Source organism: Gracilinanus agilis, chromosome 4 (genome assembly GCF_016433145.1).
Source record: "Gracilinanus agilis isolate LMUSP501 chromosome 4, AgileGrace, whole genome shotgun sequence".
In the NCBI taxonomy this organism is placed as follows: Eukaryota; Metazoa; Chordata; class Mammalia; order Didelphimorphia; family Didelphidae; genus Gracilinanus; species Gracilinanus agilis.
The window spans coordinates 255,271,722-255,292,273 of NC_058133.1; the positions used below are offsets into that span (position 1 = coordinate 255,271,722).

General features: G+C 36.6%; 1 protein-coding gene across 1 annotated transcript in view; it reads right to left on the reverse strand.

Annotated features, from left to right (window-relative positions):
* Window positions 1-20,552, reverse strand: part of LOC123246342 (zinc finger protein 271-like) — a 498,115-nt gene that overhangs the window by 449,745 nt on the left and 27,818 nt on the right. The window contains 1 exon segment of the mRNA XM_044675252.1: window positions 3,027-3,040. Coding sequence (XP_044531187.1) covers window positions 3,027-3,040 — 14 coding nt within the window.

A 20,552-nucleotide genomic window follows, 5' to 3' on the forward strand; every position in this document is an offset into this window, starting at 1 on the left:
GGTCACAAAGCATCAGACATGAATGAATAACAAGTATGTGCTACTTGGAAAGGTGTACTGTTGAATTCTGAGCTATCAGAGTAAGAAGATTAGCCTCTAGAAAGATTATTCCTCAAAAGGAAAAGAAAATATTTCCTCAGCTACTCCTTTCTATTCAGGAAACATCTCAGAAGGAGTAGAAAAGAAAGGTACAGATTAATTTTCTCATCACCACATCAGTCAATCACTCAAACAACAAACACTTATTAATCACCAACGAGTGTTAAGCACTGAGGATACAAAGAATGAAAGAATCCTTACTTTCAAGGGGTTTACAGTTTTACATATAAACATATACATGTGTGTATGTATATATACATATTTTACACAAAAACATGTAGTATGCTTAAATACAATTATGTATGTACATGCACACATATAAACCCTAAGAAGGTTTTTCCTCCATAAAGAATCATACAAGCTAAGTGTGAGAAGAGGTCTTAGATATCTCCCTAATTCATAAATCCTCTTTTCCAACAACAATCAATCCTAGAAAAGAGCCAAACCTGTCCTCCAAAAAATACGTTAGAAAATTTTTCTTAATGTTTGCATTAATATCAACATATGTAAGCAGTCAAAATTATCTGTAATTATTCAATTAAATTAAATTTATTAAGGATCTTCTACATGCAATTAAACATTATTCATTAAAGATATATTCTGATGCCTCATTATGGGACAGAGATGAAGCTAGGTTTTAAGAGATACCAGAAGAGTACAAACTTCTGCCAAATTAGAAAGAGTTTGAGCACAAGTCCACTAAAGAATGGTTTCCCATCAAGCACAAATCTAGCTAAGTTTGTGGAAGTTGATTGACCACCAAGTATTGATTTTTTAATGGGGGAGAGGAGGGGAGGGAGAGGAGAAGAGTGACCAAAGCACCTGAAGACCATCTTAGAAATGGAGTTGCAATCTAGGTCACTGAAGGAAATGCCTACAGATGGAATCAAGGATCCTTTAAGTAAGTATAATAAGAGCATAGGATCTTAGAGAAGGTAAAAGCAAACTTCACCATTTTTCAATTGAGGAAAATGAGGCCAAAAGATAAATCAAGCCCTTACTCAGATATTAGTATCCCGTTTCTCTCCAAAGTGCAGTAAAAAGAACTTATATAACACCACCCCAAAAAAATCTCAGAATTTCATAGTTAGAAAAGAGAGATCATCTCCACCAACCCATATCTGAACAAATATACTTGCAACAATATGCCGGTTGTTGAAAATCAGGACACCAACTTGCCCTTCTCTTCCACAATCTTTCAAAGAGACCGAGTGTATCAGTGCTTAGTGTTACACGATGATACAGTAATCTTTACTTTCAGTAATTTAGGAAGTAGTTTATCTAGGCCAGGTGATTCCAGCTCAAAAACAAGGAGGTATTTTGTTTGTTTTTTATCTCCCAACTCATCTTGGGGATCAATTTTATTGATGTTTTTATTGTTTTTTTCTGTCCTGGAGTTTCTTTTACTTGGTAGAAGGGGGTGGAGCAAAATAAGATTAAGCAGCTAATCAGTTATGAGTTCACCGCCCATATACCCCAAGAAGCAATCCTAGCCTTTCATTGACCCTCCTATTTTATACAATATAGCTTTTAAAAACAAGGGGCGGTTGGTATTTTTAGCTTTCCTTTCACCTCAATTCGTTCTGAGCTCTAAAACTCCAGACACCATGATTAAAGACCTTGCTACACTTTCAAAACCATATTATTATTAGCTAGTTTACATTTATATGATGCCTGTTATGTGCCAGGTGCTGTGCTAAGCCCTTTATAAATACCATCTCATTTGAAACTCAGTACAACCCTTAGAGGTAAGTGTTATTATTATTCCCACTGTAGAGCTGAAAAAAACTGAGGCAAAGAGAAGTTCAGTCATTTCCCCAGGCACAAAACTAGTAAGTGTTTGAGGCTGGATTTTGTTATGATTAAAAATGATGAGGGCCAAGACCAAAAGGAAGGATAGTATTTTAATAAAAGCCATGCTGTTAGAGATAAACTGACCACGCACCTGTAAGAAAAACCTATTCCAACCTCACCTCAGCCATTTACCTTCCTCTCTCCTCCAGCTCCGGTAACTAAAGAGGAAGTTCCAAGTCACTTCCCCCTAATTTCAAACAGTCCCTCACCTTGAATACGTCATCCAAAACAGGAAACCCATGAAACCTGTTGGACCACGGGAAATGTAGTTTTAAGGACCCCCACAGGTCCACAGAAGTTTGTCAAACACTATATTGAGGTTCAATCCTTCCAAATAGAACCCCAGGTGATTTTAACTAACACAATTTTAATGCAGTTTTTCCTGACTCCAGATCCAGAACTTTATCTAGCTGCCTGCTAACATTTCAGTTAAAAAAGTCTTTGCATCTATTATCTCATCTGACCCTTAAAATGGATTTACAATAACAGGTAATGTTGATTTTATAAGAAAAGGAAACTGAAGGTCAAAAATATTGAGGGAGTTGCCCAAAGCTAAATTAGTTTAAACTGGGACCTAAAACCAAGTGTTTCCAATATCAAGACTTGCAACATATGCACTACACTGTACTCTGGGACAGAGAGAGATAGTGCAGGAAAGACATGTTAGAAGCTTTTGGTTTTCCCATATGTGATATTTTCTAAATTATTTCATGGTTCCAAGTCAACTTTTCCATCCAATTGCAAAGTCATTATTCTTTCAGCACTTTGTCACTTAGTATCTCACAATATCCCTGGGAAGGAGAAGATTAGATAATTCTGCCTGCAATTAAAGAAAAAGACTAGAGAACATGGCAGTAAAATTATTTTCTCAAGGTCACTTAGTAATGCTGATAATCAAACCTGATTCCCTCAGTTACTGACTTGGACCCTTGCCATCACTATTCATCACTGAGAAAAGAAAGAATTAAGTTTCTTGTCTGACAGCTATAGAACCTGAGGAGCAAAAGAAGAGAAAAATGTCTCCAAATATGAGGAGAAGGAGCAGGGAAAAGCTTCTTTAGTACCAAGCTCACAGCTCTCTTAAAATCTGCTATTCTCACCCCTTTTCCTTTGACTCAAACTCAGAGGAAAAAATTAAAGAACTCTCAACTGAAAAAAACTCTGGATTTGGGATTCCTATGGAGGTAAAAGAAACCAAAAAGTTTCTGCAGAGAAATAAATGAATTGAAACTGCAGCAGGAGGTACCAGAGTTTGTTAGATGCAAAAATAGATAGCCAGAGGGTCAACTCACAGAATAGGACCAAAATCCCAAAATTTTCAAACATAGGAGATATTCTTTTGTTTAAAATGGGAGAGCTGGTTGGCCCTCAAACTAGGATGTGAGGATACAGAAGGATGGACAAGATGATCTCTTAGGATCCTCTTACCCCAGAAAATGCCTGACGCTTTTTAGTGAAGTATGGAACAAAAAAAAAAAAACAAAAAAAAAAAACAAGGTATGGTGTGTTAGCCTCAAAAGGCTAATTAGATTCACTATCCATGTCCATGAGCCACGCATGGACCATACAAGTCACAAACACTTGCAGCTGGTCATAAGAGGAACAGGTAGTGAGCAGAGACCACTCTATGCAAAACTATGACCATTAGCAAATGGCTTCTAGACTTCTATGTGTTCATTACTGTGCTATGCCCATAAAGATTTGGGGGTACACAAAAGCAACACAAATGTAGCCCTTGTCCTCAAATGACTTTACAATACAGAAAGAAAAAGGTACTAATAGAAAGCAATCTTAAAGAATAATGATGTGCTAATTTTGGTCAGGAGCCGTTAGATGGTTCCATGGACAGAATGCTGGGCCTAAAGTCAGTAGACTCATCTTGAGTTCAAATCTTGTCTCAGACATTTTACTGGCTGTGTGACCTTGGACAAGTCTTTTAACCCTCTTTGCCTCAGGTCCTCATCTACAAAATAAATTGGAGAAGAAAATGGCAGACCACTCTAATATCTTTGCTAAGAAAACCCAAAATGGGCTCATGATGACTGAAGAAGAAGAATGATCAGAGAAGCAGCATAATGGATAGAACTGAGTTCAAATCTGGTCTCAAGTACTTTCTAGATGTATGGCCTGAGAAAACTACAAAACCTTCCTCTGCATCAGTTTCCTCATATGTAAAATGAGAGTGATAATAGCACCTATCTCCCAGGATAGGTATGAGGACCAAACGAGATAATATTTGAAAAGCACATTACAAACTTCGGAGCATGATATAAATGACAGCTTTATGGTATAGTGAAAAAACCAATGCATTTGAAGCCACTAGAACTGAGTTTGAATCCAAGTTCCAATACTTACTAACTGATTATCCAACCTGCTCTCTGTGCAGGTTTATTCATCTGTAAAATACTATTTTTGCTACTTCACAAGATTGTAGCAAGGATTCAAAAAGTAATATATTTACCATTTTGCAAGCCTTAAAACACTATATAAAGTAAGCTATCACCAACATTGTTATTGTTGTTATGTGTAATAGGAATTTTTCAAAAATGAGAGATCAATAAGATCTGGAAAAGTCTTTGTATAAGGTAAAAACTTAAGCTAGGTATTAAAAGAGGAGCAACACATAGGTGATTCAAGAGCATTCCCAATGAATGGAATAGCAAATGCATGGGTATAGAAATAAGTAAGATATAAAAGTGATAGTTTGGCTTGGGATTGAAAGTTATTGACCTTGAAGCCAAGAAGAATTAGGTGTAAGTACTGTCTCTGTCACATTCTGGCTGTGTGACTCTGAGTGAGTTGCTTAACCTCTCACAGTTCTAGGTAACTCTCTAAGATATAAGTTGGAGAAAACGAGTCAGACTATATTGGCAGAGGAAATTTCCTTAACTGGGAGTTGCCAATGTAAGTGAAATCAGACCCAGGTCCTATCCCTATCAGCCTGGCAGGAGACATTGAGGAGAACATTTTAACCAGGTTGCACAATATATAATGTAGAGGCACTGAAATGAGGTTGTATAGGAAGGAGGTATGGTACTAGATTAAGAAGAGTCTTCACATCTGATCAAAGGTGTTTGACCTTCATGAAGTAGGAAGCCATTATTCTAGGGGATGGGGAATTTGGAAGTATAAAATAAGATCTCTGTGCTTTAAGAATTAATCTGGGCAAGGTATGTATTGGAATGGGAAGAAACTGGTTGTAGGGAAGACAGGGAGGAAACCGTTTCTATAATCCAAGAATGAAGCAAATAAGAGTCTGGCTTTGGAGGGCTAAGGAGGAAATGGAAACTAACGGGTGCTTCTAGAATCACAAATCATAATAGAGAGCTGCCTAGTAATGTCAAAGCTTCATCATTAATCTACTGAGCCTTTGCTTTTTTATAGTCTTTTAAGTTTACACAGTACTCTCCCATCAACTTTTCACTGGATACTTTAAGTTCTGGGAGATAGGAAGGGCAAATATTAGACATTTTAGACATCATAGAATGTCAAAACTGGAAGGGATTTTAGAGATAATCAACGTAGTCCAATCTGTTTCACAGATGGGAAAACTCAGAGGCATTAAATGACTTGTTTAAAGTCACACAACTAGGAACTGAAGTCCAGATGCCCCGAATTCTGGTCCACTGCTCTCTCCATCACAGTGATGAATGGCACTATTTAACTTATAACTACTCTCAACTCCTAATCAACTAAGGATTAGGTAGTTATAATGATAGTATGTGCTTATTCCTGAGATTCCAGTCAATCTTAAATTTTTCCCCCAAAAAATGAATTCATAACCCCCTCATACACACGCACGCATGCTCTGGGCCTCCTGGCCCACCTCATCTTTCCTTCTGACTCATCCTTCTCCTTACATACTGTCTTGGACCAGCAGAATTAAAATAGGAATAGGCCATAAAGTATTAATATCTTATGCAAGTCAAAGGATCAGGGCATGGGAAGAAGGAGCAACAATACCTAATAGTAAGAACTTTTCAGAAATTGAGATATTATCCAAAAGAAGTCTATACATCCATCTTATAAAGAGCCATTGATGCTTGATTTTATTTACTAATCAATCCAGAATTCTTCCTACAAGAAGAGACTCCTTCAGGACTGGAGTGGCAGATGTCTATTTGGAAGATTGGTGACTGGGATAGGGAACTACTACTGTAGAAAATTGGAGCTGGTTTAGAGAAAATAAGTGTTGGGCAAAAAATCAGGAATACAAATGTGTCATTAAATAGGATTTCTAGGGAGAATGAAGGGGAAGGGAAAGTCATTAAGAAGTAGCCTCAAGGGGGCAACTGGGTAGCTCAGTGGATTGAGAACCAGGCCTAGAGACGGGAGGTCCTAGGTTCAAATCTGGCCTCAGACACTTCCCAGCTGTGTGACCCTGGGCAAGTCACTTGACCCCCATTGCCTACCCTTACCACTCTTCTGCCTTGGAGCCAATACACAGTATTGACTCCAAGACGGAAGGTAAGGGTTTAAAAAAAAAAAAAAGAAGTAGCCTCATAAGTTAGGCTACCAGGGGAGTTCCAGTATACTTTCTTCCAATCTTATACAGATTGGTCAGCCAGGACAGAGCATGGAGAGAGCCAACCACACCCTTGTTAATGAATGTGTCTTCTTGAAGTTCTCCAACTCTCCACAGATCCAGATGCTTTTCTTCATCCTCTTCCTACTGATATACCTCCTGTCCCTAGCAGCAAATGCCCTCATCTTGCTCCTTGTGGTGCTGGATGAGCGCCTCCACACACCCATGTATTTCTTCATTGGCAACCTCTCACTAGTGGAGATCTGGTATACCACAGTCACTGTGCCTAAGATGTTAGCCAACTTCATCAGTATCAGAGTTTTCATATCAGTTCCCAGCTGTATTGCCCAATATTACTTCTTCTTCTCTTTGGCAGCAACTGAACTTTTCATCCTAACCATCATGGCTTTTGACTGCTATGCTGCCATCTGCCGACCACTCCATTATCCACTATTACTCAGCCCCAAGACATGCAAGATGCTAGCTTGGATATGCTGGTCCTTGGGTTTCCTCTGCCCCATGTTCCCCTCATTCCTCCTTGCACAGATCTCTTTTTGTACACCCAACCAGATCAACCACTTCTTCTGTGATGCAGATCAAATCTTTTGCCTCTCCTGCACTGATACATATGCTATACAGGCAGTAGGCTTATGCCTTCAGTACTGTCATCATTCTAGGTGCCCTATTATTCACCCTATTGTCCTATGCCCAAATCCTAGCTACCATCCTGGCCATGGCTTCAGCTACTGCTCGTGGCAAAGCCTTTTCCACCTGCACAGCTCATCTCTCTGTGGTCACCATCTATTTTGGAACACTCATCTTCATGTATGTCCAACCAGCTGTAAAGTATGAGTCAGGTATCAATAAGGTAGTTGCCATCTTCTATTCAGTCATCACACCACTTCTCAACCCACTCATCTATACACTTCGAAACAAGGATGTCAAGGATGCCCTGAGGAACATGACTACTCAGATCCAAAGCCATCATCCTATAAGCCTGGAAACTTAATAACTATGGATTTAGTCTACTCTCATTATCCATAGTAATGAAACATTGGGACTGCACAAAAATTAAAAGAATACATATTTCAATTCGTTGTCAAAAGTGATAGCATTCTTCTAGATCTTTACTTATTTTCTATCAGAATTGTTCATTCAAATCAAATTCCCAGCTTTGTCAACAAAATTCTTCTTATAAAATCCAAGATGTTTGATAGAACATGTCCTGATAAACTATACACAAACACAAAAATCTCCTGGAAGATGGTGCATATTTATTGAACATCCATCATTAAAATATACATTGATAATGTTCAGGAAATGTCAATTCAAAAACATATAGCGGCAGTTCCAGGTTAAGATGGCAGCAGAGTAAAAAGCAGCTGCTTGACCTCTCCTAACCAAAACATATAGGACTCCTGAAGGGCATAAAAACAAATCCAGACAAATGAAGGGACCCCACAACAGGGCGCAGCATTGAAGGTACATGGAATTGGGGCATTTCCATGCTATAAAGGGGTGAAACGGCTCTCACTAAACGCGAGCAGAGCAACCTCCACACCACCTACAGTACCAAAGCCAGCGCACAAAAGGTAGAGCAAGTTTGGGGCATCCATTAAGTTCTTGACAGCTACTGGGGTCACCAGGGCCTGTTCCTGAGAGCAGCAAGACTTAAAACCCCAAGAGGCTAAAGAACGCGCGCGGACTTGGAACACAGACCCTGAGAGCAGGCATGGTCTCAGCTGCAGACACAGATTCTGAGCACAGGGGTGGACCGTGCATGGGGACCCAGTGCAGAGGGGTGCATGACTGTGGAATCAGCGCCCTGAGGTTGTTAAAGGAGCTTTGGGCAGAGGAACAAGCAAGGGGACCACCAGGAGGCTTGACCATGAGAACAATTAGACCTGAGACATCAGGACACAGAAAGACCCTGGGCATGAGGATAAAGCTGAGAGGGTGCTGGGCTAACAATGGCAAGCCAGAGACAAGAATCCCAGAAGAGAAAGATCAAGAAGAAATCTTTAACACTCGACAATTTTTACACAGAAAAAATCCAGACAACAGAGCAAAGAGCAGAGGAGAACAAACAAGTAATCATATCCAAACCTTCCCAAAAAAATGAAAACTGGTCACAAGCTATTGAAGAGTTCAAATCTGAGATTATGAGAAAGATGGTAGAGAACTGGCAAGAAAATAATAGTTTAAAAGGCAGAATTTCGCAATTAGAAAGTGTTCAGAAATCAAATGAATTCAAGCAAATTGAAGACCAGAAATGACCAGCTTGAAGCCTTAAAGAACCAAAAAGACCAGAATCAAAAGGAAAACCAAAAGATTATAGCTGAAAACCAGTCTCTAAAGGCTAGAATTGGGCAATTGGAAAAAGATGCCCCCAAATCAAAAGAACTGATAAGCAAATTCAGGACCAAAATCAAACAGCTGGAAAACAGGATAGACCAAATCGAAAAGGAAAATCAAAAGAATATAGCAGAAAACCAGTTTCTAAAGACAAGAATTGGGCAAGTAGAAGCCAATGATCTCTCAAGACAACAAGAACAAATAAAGCAAAGTCAAGACTGATAAAATAGAAGGAAACATGAAATATCTCACTGAGAAATTGACAGATCAAGAAAACAGGTCTAGAAGAGATAATTTGAGAATCATTGGTCTTCCTGAAAAAGCAGAAATTAATAGAAATTTGGACTCCATACTAAAGGAAATTATTCAGCAAAATTGCCCTGAAGTTCTTCAACAAGACGGCAATATAGACATTGAAAGGATCCATAGATCACCCTCTACACTAAACCCTGAAAAGACAACCCCCAGGAATATAATAGCCAAATTCAAGAGCTTCCAAGTAAAAGAAAAAAAATTTACAAGAAGCCAGAAAGAGACAATTCAAATATCAAGGAGAACCAATCAGGATCTGGCAGCCTCCACACTACAAGACTACAAGGTTTGGAATATGATATTAAGAAAGGCAAGAGAACCGGGACTACAACCAAGGATCATCTACCCATCAAAACTGACTATATACCTCCAGGGGAAAGTATGGGCATTCACCAGGATAGAAAATTTCCAAGTATTTGCACAGAAAAGACCAGAACTAAATGGAAAGTTCAATATCCAACCACAAAAACCAAGAGAAACATGAAAAGGTAAATAAGAAACAGAGGGGAAAGAAAGAAAACTCTTATTTTTAAATTTGCCTCTTTAAGGGCTTCAATAAGATCTAATTATCTGTATTCCTATATGGAGAAATGTTATGTCAACTCTCTGTAGTGAACTCTATTCACTATTATAGTATCCACTATTATATTAATTAGAAGAATTATTCACAGGGAGAGGTTGGAGTATTAAATGGTCTAAGATGATAAGGGGATGGGTGAGAAAGAGGGGGGTGAATAGTAGAGAACACCAAGAGAAACTTGAATGAATAAGAAAAATAGGATATTCTATTCCACACAAAGAGGGCATGGGAAGGGTAGGGGATGAATACTATTATAAGAAGGAGAGGAAGAGAGCATTAAGAGGTAATATTTAAACCTTACTCTCAGTGGAATTAACCCTGAGAGGGAAGAGTAGCTACCATTGGGATATAGAACTCTATCTAACCCTACTGAGAAAGTCAGAAGGGATAAATCAAGGGGAGCAGGGGAGTGGGAGGTCAAAAAAGGGAGGGGAGGAGAAGGGAGAGGGAATTCATTAGGCCTTAAAAATAAAAAAAAGGGGAATAACAAGGGAGGGGGTAGAAAGGGTAGTAAATCAAGAAAGGGGACAAGGGTTACTGGTTGAAAACAAACCATTGATTTAAAAGGAAATAGCCTAAGAAGAAGGGGTAGAACTAAGAGAGGATACCAAAATGTTGGGGAATGCACAACTGATAATTATAACTCTGAATGTGAATGGGATGATTGATTATACTAAATCAAAAAGCTTTTATACAAACAAAAACAATGCAACCAAAATCAGAATGGAAACAGCAAATTGAGAAAAAATCTTTATAAAGAAAACTCTGACGGGGGTCTAATTACTCAAATATACAAGGAGTTAAATCAACCGTATAAAAAATCAAGCCATTCCCCAATTGATAAATGGGCAAGCGACATGAATAGGCAATTTTCAGATAAGGGAATCAAAACTATCAATAAGCACATGAGAAAGTACTCTAAATCTCTAATAATTAGAGAAATGCAAATCAAAACAACTCTGAGGTATCACCTCACACCTAGCAGATTGGCTAAAATGATAATAGGGGAGAGTAATGAATGTTGGAGGGGATGTGGCAAAATTGGGACATTAATGCATTGCTGGTGGAGTTGTGAACTGATCCAACCATTCTGGATGGCAATTTGGAACTATGCCCAAAGAGTGATAAAAGAATGCCTGCCCTTTGATCCAGCCATACCATTGTTGGGTCTGTACCACAAAGAGATCATAGATAAACAGACTTACTGTTGTGTGGAGATGCAAAGCATGGAATCCCTGCAAAGGTACAGGGATAGCCTCACCCAGAATTCCAAGGGACCCCCCTGGAGAACTTTGGGTGAGGGGCAGTTGAGAAGGGTTGGAGACAGTTAATTTGTGGGAGTGGATGTGAGCACTCTGCTTGCTACTCCTGACTTAGGGTTTCTCCTGAGGTGGCCATTGTAGCATAAGCCAGTGGTTTCTACTCATAGGGTTAGCCTTTTTGTTATTACTATTCTTCATTAATATAATTATATAATTACTTAGTGATTAGAGAGTAAGATATTTATCAATAGCAAGAGAGCCAGTTTTAGGTAAGTGCTTCAGCCCCTCCAGTGAGGAGGGGGGAAGGGCGGCATCAATTTATCAGTTCGGGGTCACCTTTCCTTTATTCAAATACCTTCATTAACCTCTCTAAGTTTCCTTGTTATTACTTAATATAACCTTTACCTTCAAATCTGTGCCTGATAAATATTTGGGAAGATACTCACAACTCAGTCTGTACATTTAGTTTGAATCCTGTTGGCTGCCAGTTTAAGAAGATCTTCTCTGTCCTCAGCAGTTAGATAGCTAACTGCTATATCTCCTCTAACTGACCTGAGAGGAATATAAATTAAAGAAAAGGAACATTATTGGGGTTTCAGCCATAACTGAAACTTACCAGAAGAATCTTATTCCTGTCTTCATTACCAACTGAAGCAGAAGCAGTTAGAGGGGGAGGGGTTTGAGAGCCAGGAGTGTCTAGCCCCCTCCTTTCCTCACTGAAGCCTGTCAATCTCTGGCTCTTGACTTAAAGCTCTATTTGGCCCTGACACATTTATCTGCTTCTCCAAACTATCTGTTATTATCATCATAACACTTATATGATAATATTTATAGCTGTGATTTTTGTGGTGGCAAAAAACTGGAAAACAAGGGTATGCCCTTCTATTGGGGAATGGCTGAACAAACTGTGGTATATGCTGGTGATGGAATATTATTGAGGTAAAAGGAATAATAAACTGGAGGAATTCCATGTGAACTGGAAAGACCTCCAGGAATTGATGCAGAGTGAAAGGAGCAGAGCCAGAAGAACATTGTACACAGAGACCAATACACTGTGGTAAAATAGAATGTGATGAACTTCTGTACTAGCAGCATTGCAATGACCCAGGACAATTCTGAGGGATTTATGGTAAAGAACACTACCCACATTCAGAGGAAGGACTACAGGAGAGGAAACACAGAAGAAAAGCAACTGCTTGAACACATGAGTTGAGGTGGACATGATTGGGGATGTAGACCTGAAACTATGACACTAATGCAACTATCAACAATTTGGAAATAAGTCTTGATCAATGACACATGTTAAAACCAGGGGAAATGCGCATCGGCTATGGGAGTGGGGGGAGGAGGTTGGGGCGTGAAGGGGAAAGTAAGAACATGAATCATGTAACCATGATAACTTTTCTAAAAAATAAAAATTAAAAAAAGAAACATATAGCAGGACATTGGAGGTCAGTTTTCTGAAGGAAGAAAAAAGTTCACAGTGCTTGGCGAAGTTTCTCAGAGCTGTAAAGAGACAGGTTGTTTTACCCGTGTCCTGAAAGGGAGCAGTCTCATCAATGGTAAGATGTGAACAAGAGTTTAGAGGTTTTGGAGAGTTCCAAAAGGCAATGTTTTCTAAGTCCCTGCCAAGAAGTCTGGACTGGCTTTTCTTAAGGCCCTTCTCTATGCAGGATAGGTTACTTTTTTCTTTTGTGAAAACTTGAAATTTTTGAGACTTGACTTGTTCAGAAGATTGACTCAGGCTTTCTGGAACCAGTGGGCAAAGTGAAAATTTCATTCTATGATTTTTTTTTTAACTGCAAATAAAAACACTTAAGAATGTCATAACCAAACATCAGAACTTCCTGGCCAAGACAAAATACAGAAATCAGGCAAAAGGAAATAGTTCAAATACCAAGGAACCACAATTACAATTATAGAAGATGTGACACTTACTATTATAAGGAAAAGAAATTGTGGAATATAGTATTCCACAAGACAAACAAAGGTTTATAACCAAGAACAACTTTCTTTGGAAAACTAAGAATAACTTTAAATGGGGAAAATAGATCTTTAATAAAATAGAGAGCTTAAAAACATTTCTGATGAATAAAAACTCTAAAATTCAAAGGAAGGAATCCTAGAAAGGCAAGCCTAGAAATACATTTAAACAAATAAAAAGAGTTGCATGGGAATGAAGGATTAGAGTATTCTATCAAGAAAAAATATATATCCCTCTTCAGAACCTTAATGTTAGTAGTAGGAAGGATAGTCAAGCTCACGAGAGCACAACTCCTCTGCAAAGATCTAGAAAATGCAAAAAATTCAAAAAATAATCACCTTGAGTCATATTTCCAATCAAGGTCAATGTGAAGAGTCAAAGAGTATGTGTGCATACATAGGAGATATATTCTTAATTAAATAAGGCATAGAGGCAATTACAAAAGATAAAATAGATGACTTTAATTACATGAAGTAAAAATTTTCTGCACAGATAAAATTAATGCTCAGATAAGATGGGACTGGTCAAATGGGGGGAAATCTAGAATTTCTCTGTTAAGGGTTTGGAATCCAAGATATATGAGCAATTAACATAAATACATACATGTATGCATATTAGATACATGTGCATATTTATGTGTATATATGGATATTATACCTAAATACATGGATACAAAGACCATTCCCCTGACAAGTGGTTAAATGATATGAACAAACAGTTCTCAAAATAGGAATTACCTTCCTAGCTGTGTGACCCTGGGCAAGTCCCTTAAATCCCAGTCACTAACTTTTACTGCTCTTCTGCTGTAGAACCAATACACTGTATTGATTCTAAGACAGAAGGAAAGAGTTTAAAAAAAGAATTACAAAATATTCACAACTACTTGAAAGAATTGTAAAAATGACTAATAATAAGAGAAATTAAAGTCAAAACATTCCTGAGGCTTCATTTCACATCATGCAAATTGGTAAAAATGACAAAAATGCCAATAACCAATATTGTAAAGCTTGTGAGATAATAAACATACTAACACATTGTTGGTGGAATTATAAATTGGGGCAATCATTTAATTTGGAATTGTGTGAATAAAATGCATAAACATTCATGCTCCTTGACCCAGAAATTCCATTACTGGCCTTATACCCCAAAGAAGACATTGACAGTGTTATTTAAAAAATAAATAGTAAGGACTCTTCTTGATACTGTTATGCTCCTAAGGATATTGGTTAGGGAAGCTGTGCCTTTTGTATTCCCCTAGGTAGCTGGTGACTGGGAGCACCCACTCAGTCACCTTAGTTTGATAGTATAAGTCCCTTTCTAAATATAACAGTGCCTAGGCAGGACCCCTAATGATCAGGTAGATGGGTAACCCTTTCAGGTCCCATCTGGGGTTGGATTGACTATTAATATTGGGCTCTATTAGCCTTGGATAACGTTTTCATCTGCTCAGTTGGTACAGATACCAATGACCTCTCTCAGCTTTCTTTGTATCAATTTGTGATGTCAGCCTATACAGTCTTTAGGAAGAAATCCCTCAGGAAATCCACCATCTTCTTCTTATACTTCCCTTCCTCCCTTCACCTCCAGGGCTCAGATACCTAATAGCTAATGATGATTCAAATGCCTAAAGATCTAGAGAGGTTCAGAGAGGATCAATGGTCAAAGTTCAAAGACCCTAGGACCTCAGCCTCCAGGACCAAAGCCCAAAGACCTCTCCCACATAGCTGCGAGGGCCTCTCCGCGAACATTCCCAGGTCTCCAACTGTCTTCCCCTGTCAATCAAGGTGAAACAAACCAACTCTCAGAGCTTGAATATAACAACAGGAAGAAAACTCCCATAAACTCCAAAATATTTATAACAGTACTTTTTGTGATACCAAATAATTGAAACAAAGTAGATTAATGAATTGAGGAATGCATAAATAAATTGTGGTTTATGAATGTAATGGAGTATTACTGTGCTATAAGAAATGATGGATGTGATGAATACAGAGAAGCATAAAAAGCTCAACATAGACTGATGCATAATAACTACAACAATATAAATAGAAAGGACAACTACACACATGTGAAGATGAATGTAGTAATATTATTAAGTTCATGACCTGAAGAGATTTGAGAGGATAACCCTAAACCACACTTTTCTAGTAATGGGAGGTCCACAATTATTGCACTTTGCACATGTTTTTAGACTTTATATATATATATATATATATATATATTTTTTTTTTTTTTAAATTTTAAACCCTTAACTTCTGTGTATTCACTTATAGGTGGAAGAGTGGTAAGGGTAGGCAATGGGGATCAAGTGACTTGCCCAGGGTCACACAGCTGGGAAGTGTCTGAGGCTGGATTTGAACCTAGGACCTCCTGTCTCTAGGCCTGGCTCTCAATCCACTGAGCTACCCAGCTGCCCCCTAGACTTTTTCAATGTTCTGATTATGTTGATTTTTTTTTCCTTTTCCTTTAAAGCACACTATGAGTTATGTGGTTTTGCTCTCTGGGATAGAAGAGCTATTGGAGATGACCATAATGGTGTAGAAAATAGAAAACATGAATAAACACTTATTTTTTTAAAAAAGAGAAGGGAAGAGGAATACATTAGATGGAGTAGTAGGAGGGAGAAGGACAAAGAAAGTAGTTTTACATGATTAGGGAATATAAGTGGAAGTCTATAAAAACAAGAAGGAAGGGAGAAGTGTAAACATTTGACCTTCACTTAAAATATCACTAAGACATTTTGAATATCCTGTAGAAGGAAATATACATATTTCTTAACTATTTCTGGTACATTTACAAAAATTATGTAATCATCTGTAATTCCAGTATGAAAATCTCACAATCAAATGGAGAAGAGCAGAAATGTTTAACACATTTTTTAGAGATGATGATGCAATAAAAGTTATGAACAAAATTAACTGGAAACTAAATAATCCTAAAGAATTAGAAATTAGATGAAATAATGAATAATTTCAACACAGTTACAGGATATAAAATAAACTCACATAAATCATCAGTAATTTTTTATTATTACCAACAAAATCTATCAGAAAGAAATAGAGGAATTTAGTTTCCATAGATATAGACAATATAAAGTACTTGGAAATCTACTGAAAAGACATAAACAGGAACTATATGAACACAATTTTTAAATATTCTTTACACAAATAAAGTAAATGTTAATAATTGGAAAGAAATTAATTGTTCATGAACAGGCTGGGACAAATAAAAATTACAACATTACCTTGGGAATAGAGGGGCTTTTGAGGAAGAAGAGGACAGGTAATGGAATAGTCATAAGCAAAACAAATTCAAATGTTGGAGAGTGGAGCATAGGAAGCTGAAAAGAGAAGAAGAAAAACTTAAAATATAGGCTCAGGAGGAAGAGAAGAGCTACATCACTTATTTAAGACCAATTCACCAGTAATCTCCTGAAAAAAATCCTAAAATTAAAACACTTAATAATACTATAACCAAAATTCAAAGCTTCAAGGTCAAATGCAAAAACACTCTAAACAGACAAAAAGAATAAATTCAAGTATGAAAGGCAAGTAAACTATCTTCCTTTTACTACTTTCTTATTTTCAGAAAAGGGAGAGCCCCACCCTTACCATTCTTCCACCTAGGAGCCAATAAACAGAAGTTAAGGGTTTAAAAAAATTTTTTTAAAGAAAAAAAGAAAAGAAAGAGCAAAGAGGGGAAAAAGTAGAAGAGGGCTAGAGGGAGAGAAGTACATATTTTAAGGTTATAACTGAACATAAATGAGTTGGATTCAACTATAAAATGGAGGAGGATAACAGAATAAATTTCAAAAACAGAATCCATAAATATATAGTATACAAGAAATTCATTTAAAATACAAAGATTTACAAATAGTTAAGTGGAAAGGACAAAGCAAAATTTATTAAGATTCAGTTGCACTCAAAAAAAAAGCAAGGTCAATAATTATGATTTCAAATAGAACCACAGTAAATGTAGACAATATATTAGAAGGAAAATGAAAATATGGTTATAGGCACCAAAGATAATCAGTCAGTATTAATACTTAATATATACACATACCTAATTTACAGTATAGAATGTAAATATTGAAATGAAAAGTTAATCAAGTTGAGGAAAATTTAATTTTAAAATATTAATAGTGGAAGGACTTAATGTATGTTTTTCAGACATAGACAAATCTGCCCAAATTGTAAACAAGATAGATATTGATGGCAAGAATAGAACCTTAGAAAAATTAAATATGGCAGAGCTCTGGAAATTGCTGAATGGGAATAGAAAGGAATTTATGTACTACTAAACTATATATTCTACCTTTACAAAATTGACCACATATTTGGATATGTAGATTGCTCCCAAAAAAAGTAGAAAATCAAAAATAATTTTTAAAAACCCATTATTTACTGATTATCATGCCATAAAAATTATGTTCAATAAAGTGTTCTTAAATAAAAAATTAAATACTCATTTTTATTAACCTACTTATTCTGTGCCATATCAATCATTTTGCCCAAAAATCATCTTACTGAGCTATAAAAAATTATAAAATTCATCTGGAAGAATAAAATACCAAGTATACCAAGGGAATCTATGAAAAAAAAAGTGAAAGGGGGAATGTTTGCAGCAAGTATCTCTAATGAAGGCCTTATTTCTCAAATATATGGAGAACTGAACCAAATTAATAAAAGCACAAATCATTCTCCAATTAATTCTAATATTACATAAACTATTCAAAAATCATAGGAAAACGTTCCAATCTCTTTCTAGACTATAAACAATATCTTAATAGTAAAACCAGGGAAAGATAAGCAAAGAAAGAAAACTACAAATGAATATCTCTAATGAGCATTGGTGCAAAAATTTTAAATAAAATATTAATAAATATCTAAAATAACAGAAGGATCTAGAGATTATGAAACAGCTTTTGACAAAATTCAGCACCAATTTTGTTAACAACTTTAGTAGGTGGCTCAGTTGATTGGGAGGCAGGCTTGCAGATCTTGGGTCTTGGGTTTGAATCTGACCTCAGACGCTTCCTAGCTTGTGACCCTGGGCTAGTCACTTAAATCCCATTTGCCTAGCTCTTGCCACTCTTCTGCCTTGGAAAAAATACACAGTATTGATTCTAAGATAGAAGTTACAGATTTTTTTTAAATTTAGTAATCATACTAAATCAACATTTTTTAATATTAAAAATAAATATTTTTGAAACCTAAATACTAAAAGAGAAATTATGATAATCAAAAAAGATATTAGAAAAATTGAAAGAAAAAATTATCTGATCAATAAAACTGATAGGTCTTTTAAAAAATAACTAACAAAATAGATAAACCATTATCTATTCTAATTTCTTAGAGTAAAAGATCAAAGAAACCTAAGCTGCTCATTCAAAAAAATTTAAAGGAGAATTCATAGGAAATTTAAAATAAAGAAAATTTTAGAAATAATTTTTCCAAATATGCTAGAAAAAAGAATAACAAGTAAAATGTTTTAATATTTAAAAAATATAAAAAATATGCCTAGGGGGCAGCTGGGTAGCTCAGTGGAGTGAGAGTCAGGCCTAGAGACAGGAGGTCCTAGGTTCAAACCCGGCCTCAGCCACTTCCCAGCTGTGGGACCCTGGGCAAGTCACTTGACCCCCATTGCCCACCCTTACCAATCTTCCACCTATGAGACAATACACCAAAGTACAAGGGTTTAAAAAAAAAATCTAAAAAAAAAAATATGCCTATTAACAGAACAAGAAAGGGAATTTTAAAAGCACTATCTCAGGAAAATAAATTGAATATATGAACAAGGCCATTCCATAATACATGTATGACCAAAGAATATGAGTAGAAAGATTTCATGGAAGAAATCCAGTCTATCAAAAAGATTATGAAAAACTGATATGAATCATATATAATTAGAGAAAGGAAGATTAAAAGAACTCTGTGATCCTCACTCATACCCATCAGATTTGCAAAAGTGATTTTTAAAAATGAAGATGTCATTTGTGAAAGGGCTGCATAAAAATAGCCACACATTAATGCACTGTTACTACAGTTGTGAATTGGCCCATCCATTCTGGAAAACAATTTGATACTATGTCACAAAAGTCTACTATCCATAACCTTCTACCATACCACTAATAGGTATATATCCCCAAAGCCATAAAGGAAAGAGGAAAAGGAATCATATGTAAAAAATAATTATAGTAGCTCTCTTTGTTATAATAAAGGAACTGGAAATTAAGGGGAATGAACAAATTGTAGTATATGAAAGCTATATTTTAATGTATTATAAAAAATTATGGAAGAGATGGCTTCATAGACACATAGGAAAACTTGTATAACCTGTTGATGAATGAAGTGAGTAGAACTAAAAGTACAGTTTTTACAACTTTGTAAAGAAAAACAATTTTGAAAAATTTGAGAACTCTGATCAATAAAATGACCAACCACAATTCCAGAGGGTGAAACATACTTCCTACTTCCTGACAGACAGATGATGGACTCAAGGTACAGAAGATTTTGTTTTACTTGACTATGGATATTTGTTACAAAGGTTTTCTTTTTCTTTGCTCTCAGATTGGTATATAGAGGAGGGATAATGGACAGAGAAAGGTTATTTCACAGGATAATCACTAAAGGAATTGTGATGGAAGTAATGCTACTTTCAAAGCTCCTTTGATCAGGGTCCCAGGGTGTTTCCATCGAGGTCTGAGGGAAGATGGTGGGCAAAGTGATGAAGATATTTGCCTGCTATTTGCTATCTCTTCCTCAGACTGTGTTGTATATCAGCTAGGCTGGCTTGCTGCCCTATTAGTGGACATTTAAATTAGTTGGAAGTTGGTGGGGATAACTGGCCCCATCTTCACAGGATTTACTTCCCTAAATGATGGCTATCATGGCTGGACTGGAAGCAGAACTGATCATCTAGGAGAAGCCATCACTCCCAGAGTTTCTGTGCTCATCTGCCTGTTGATGGTCTGCATTTGTTGCTAGTGGTGATAAGGAAGGGAAAGGCCCCATCTCCAAAATATTTTCTCTTAAAGATGACTGCAGCAACTGGGCTGGAAGCAAGTCTGATTTAGGGGTACATACTAATGTCAATGCTCTTGGTATCAAGGATCTTTCCAAATCCTTTTCACAACACAAATATGGTCTTGATCCTTAAAGGAGAAAAAGAGGAAACAAAGAAACAAAATTATAGACTAATATCCCTAATGAATATAGTGATAGAAAAGAGATAAGAAGAGTAACTGGGAATTATAATTTAATTGGTAAAGGGAAATCCTAGGATAAGAAATTTACCAATGCAAAATTGGCACCTTCTCTGCACACAGATCTGTGGAAATAGTAGATGCAAAATTAAAGTACAAAGGTAATGTGGTATATGTGTAGAGAGCATAAGTGGGAAAAAAACAAGTACCTTACAACTCCTGGTTAATAGAAGTCCTTTTCTATTTTCATAGAATACAAATAAAGTTTCCTATTAATGTAGTTTTCTACTTAGCATGGAGGATTAATGCCTCTATAAAGTCCATAACCAGCATTCCTCTTCACTACAATAAGTCATAATCACTGAAACATGTTATCC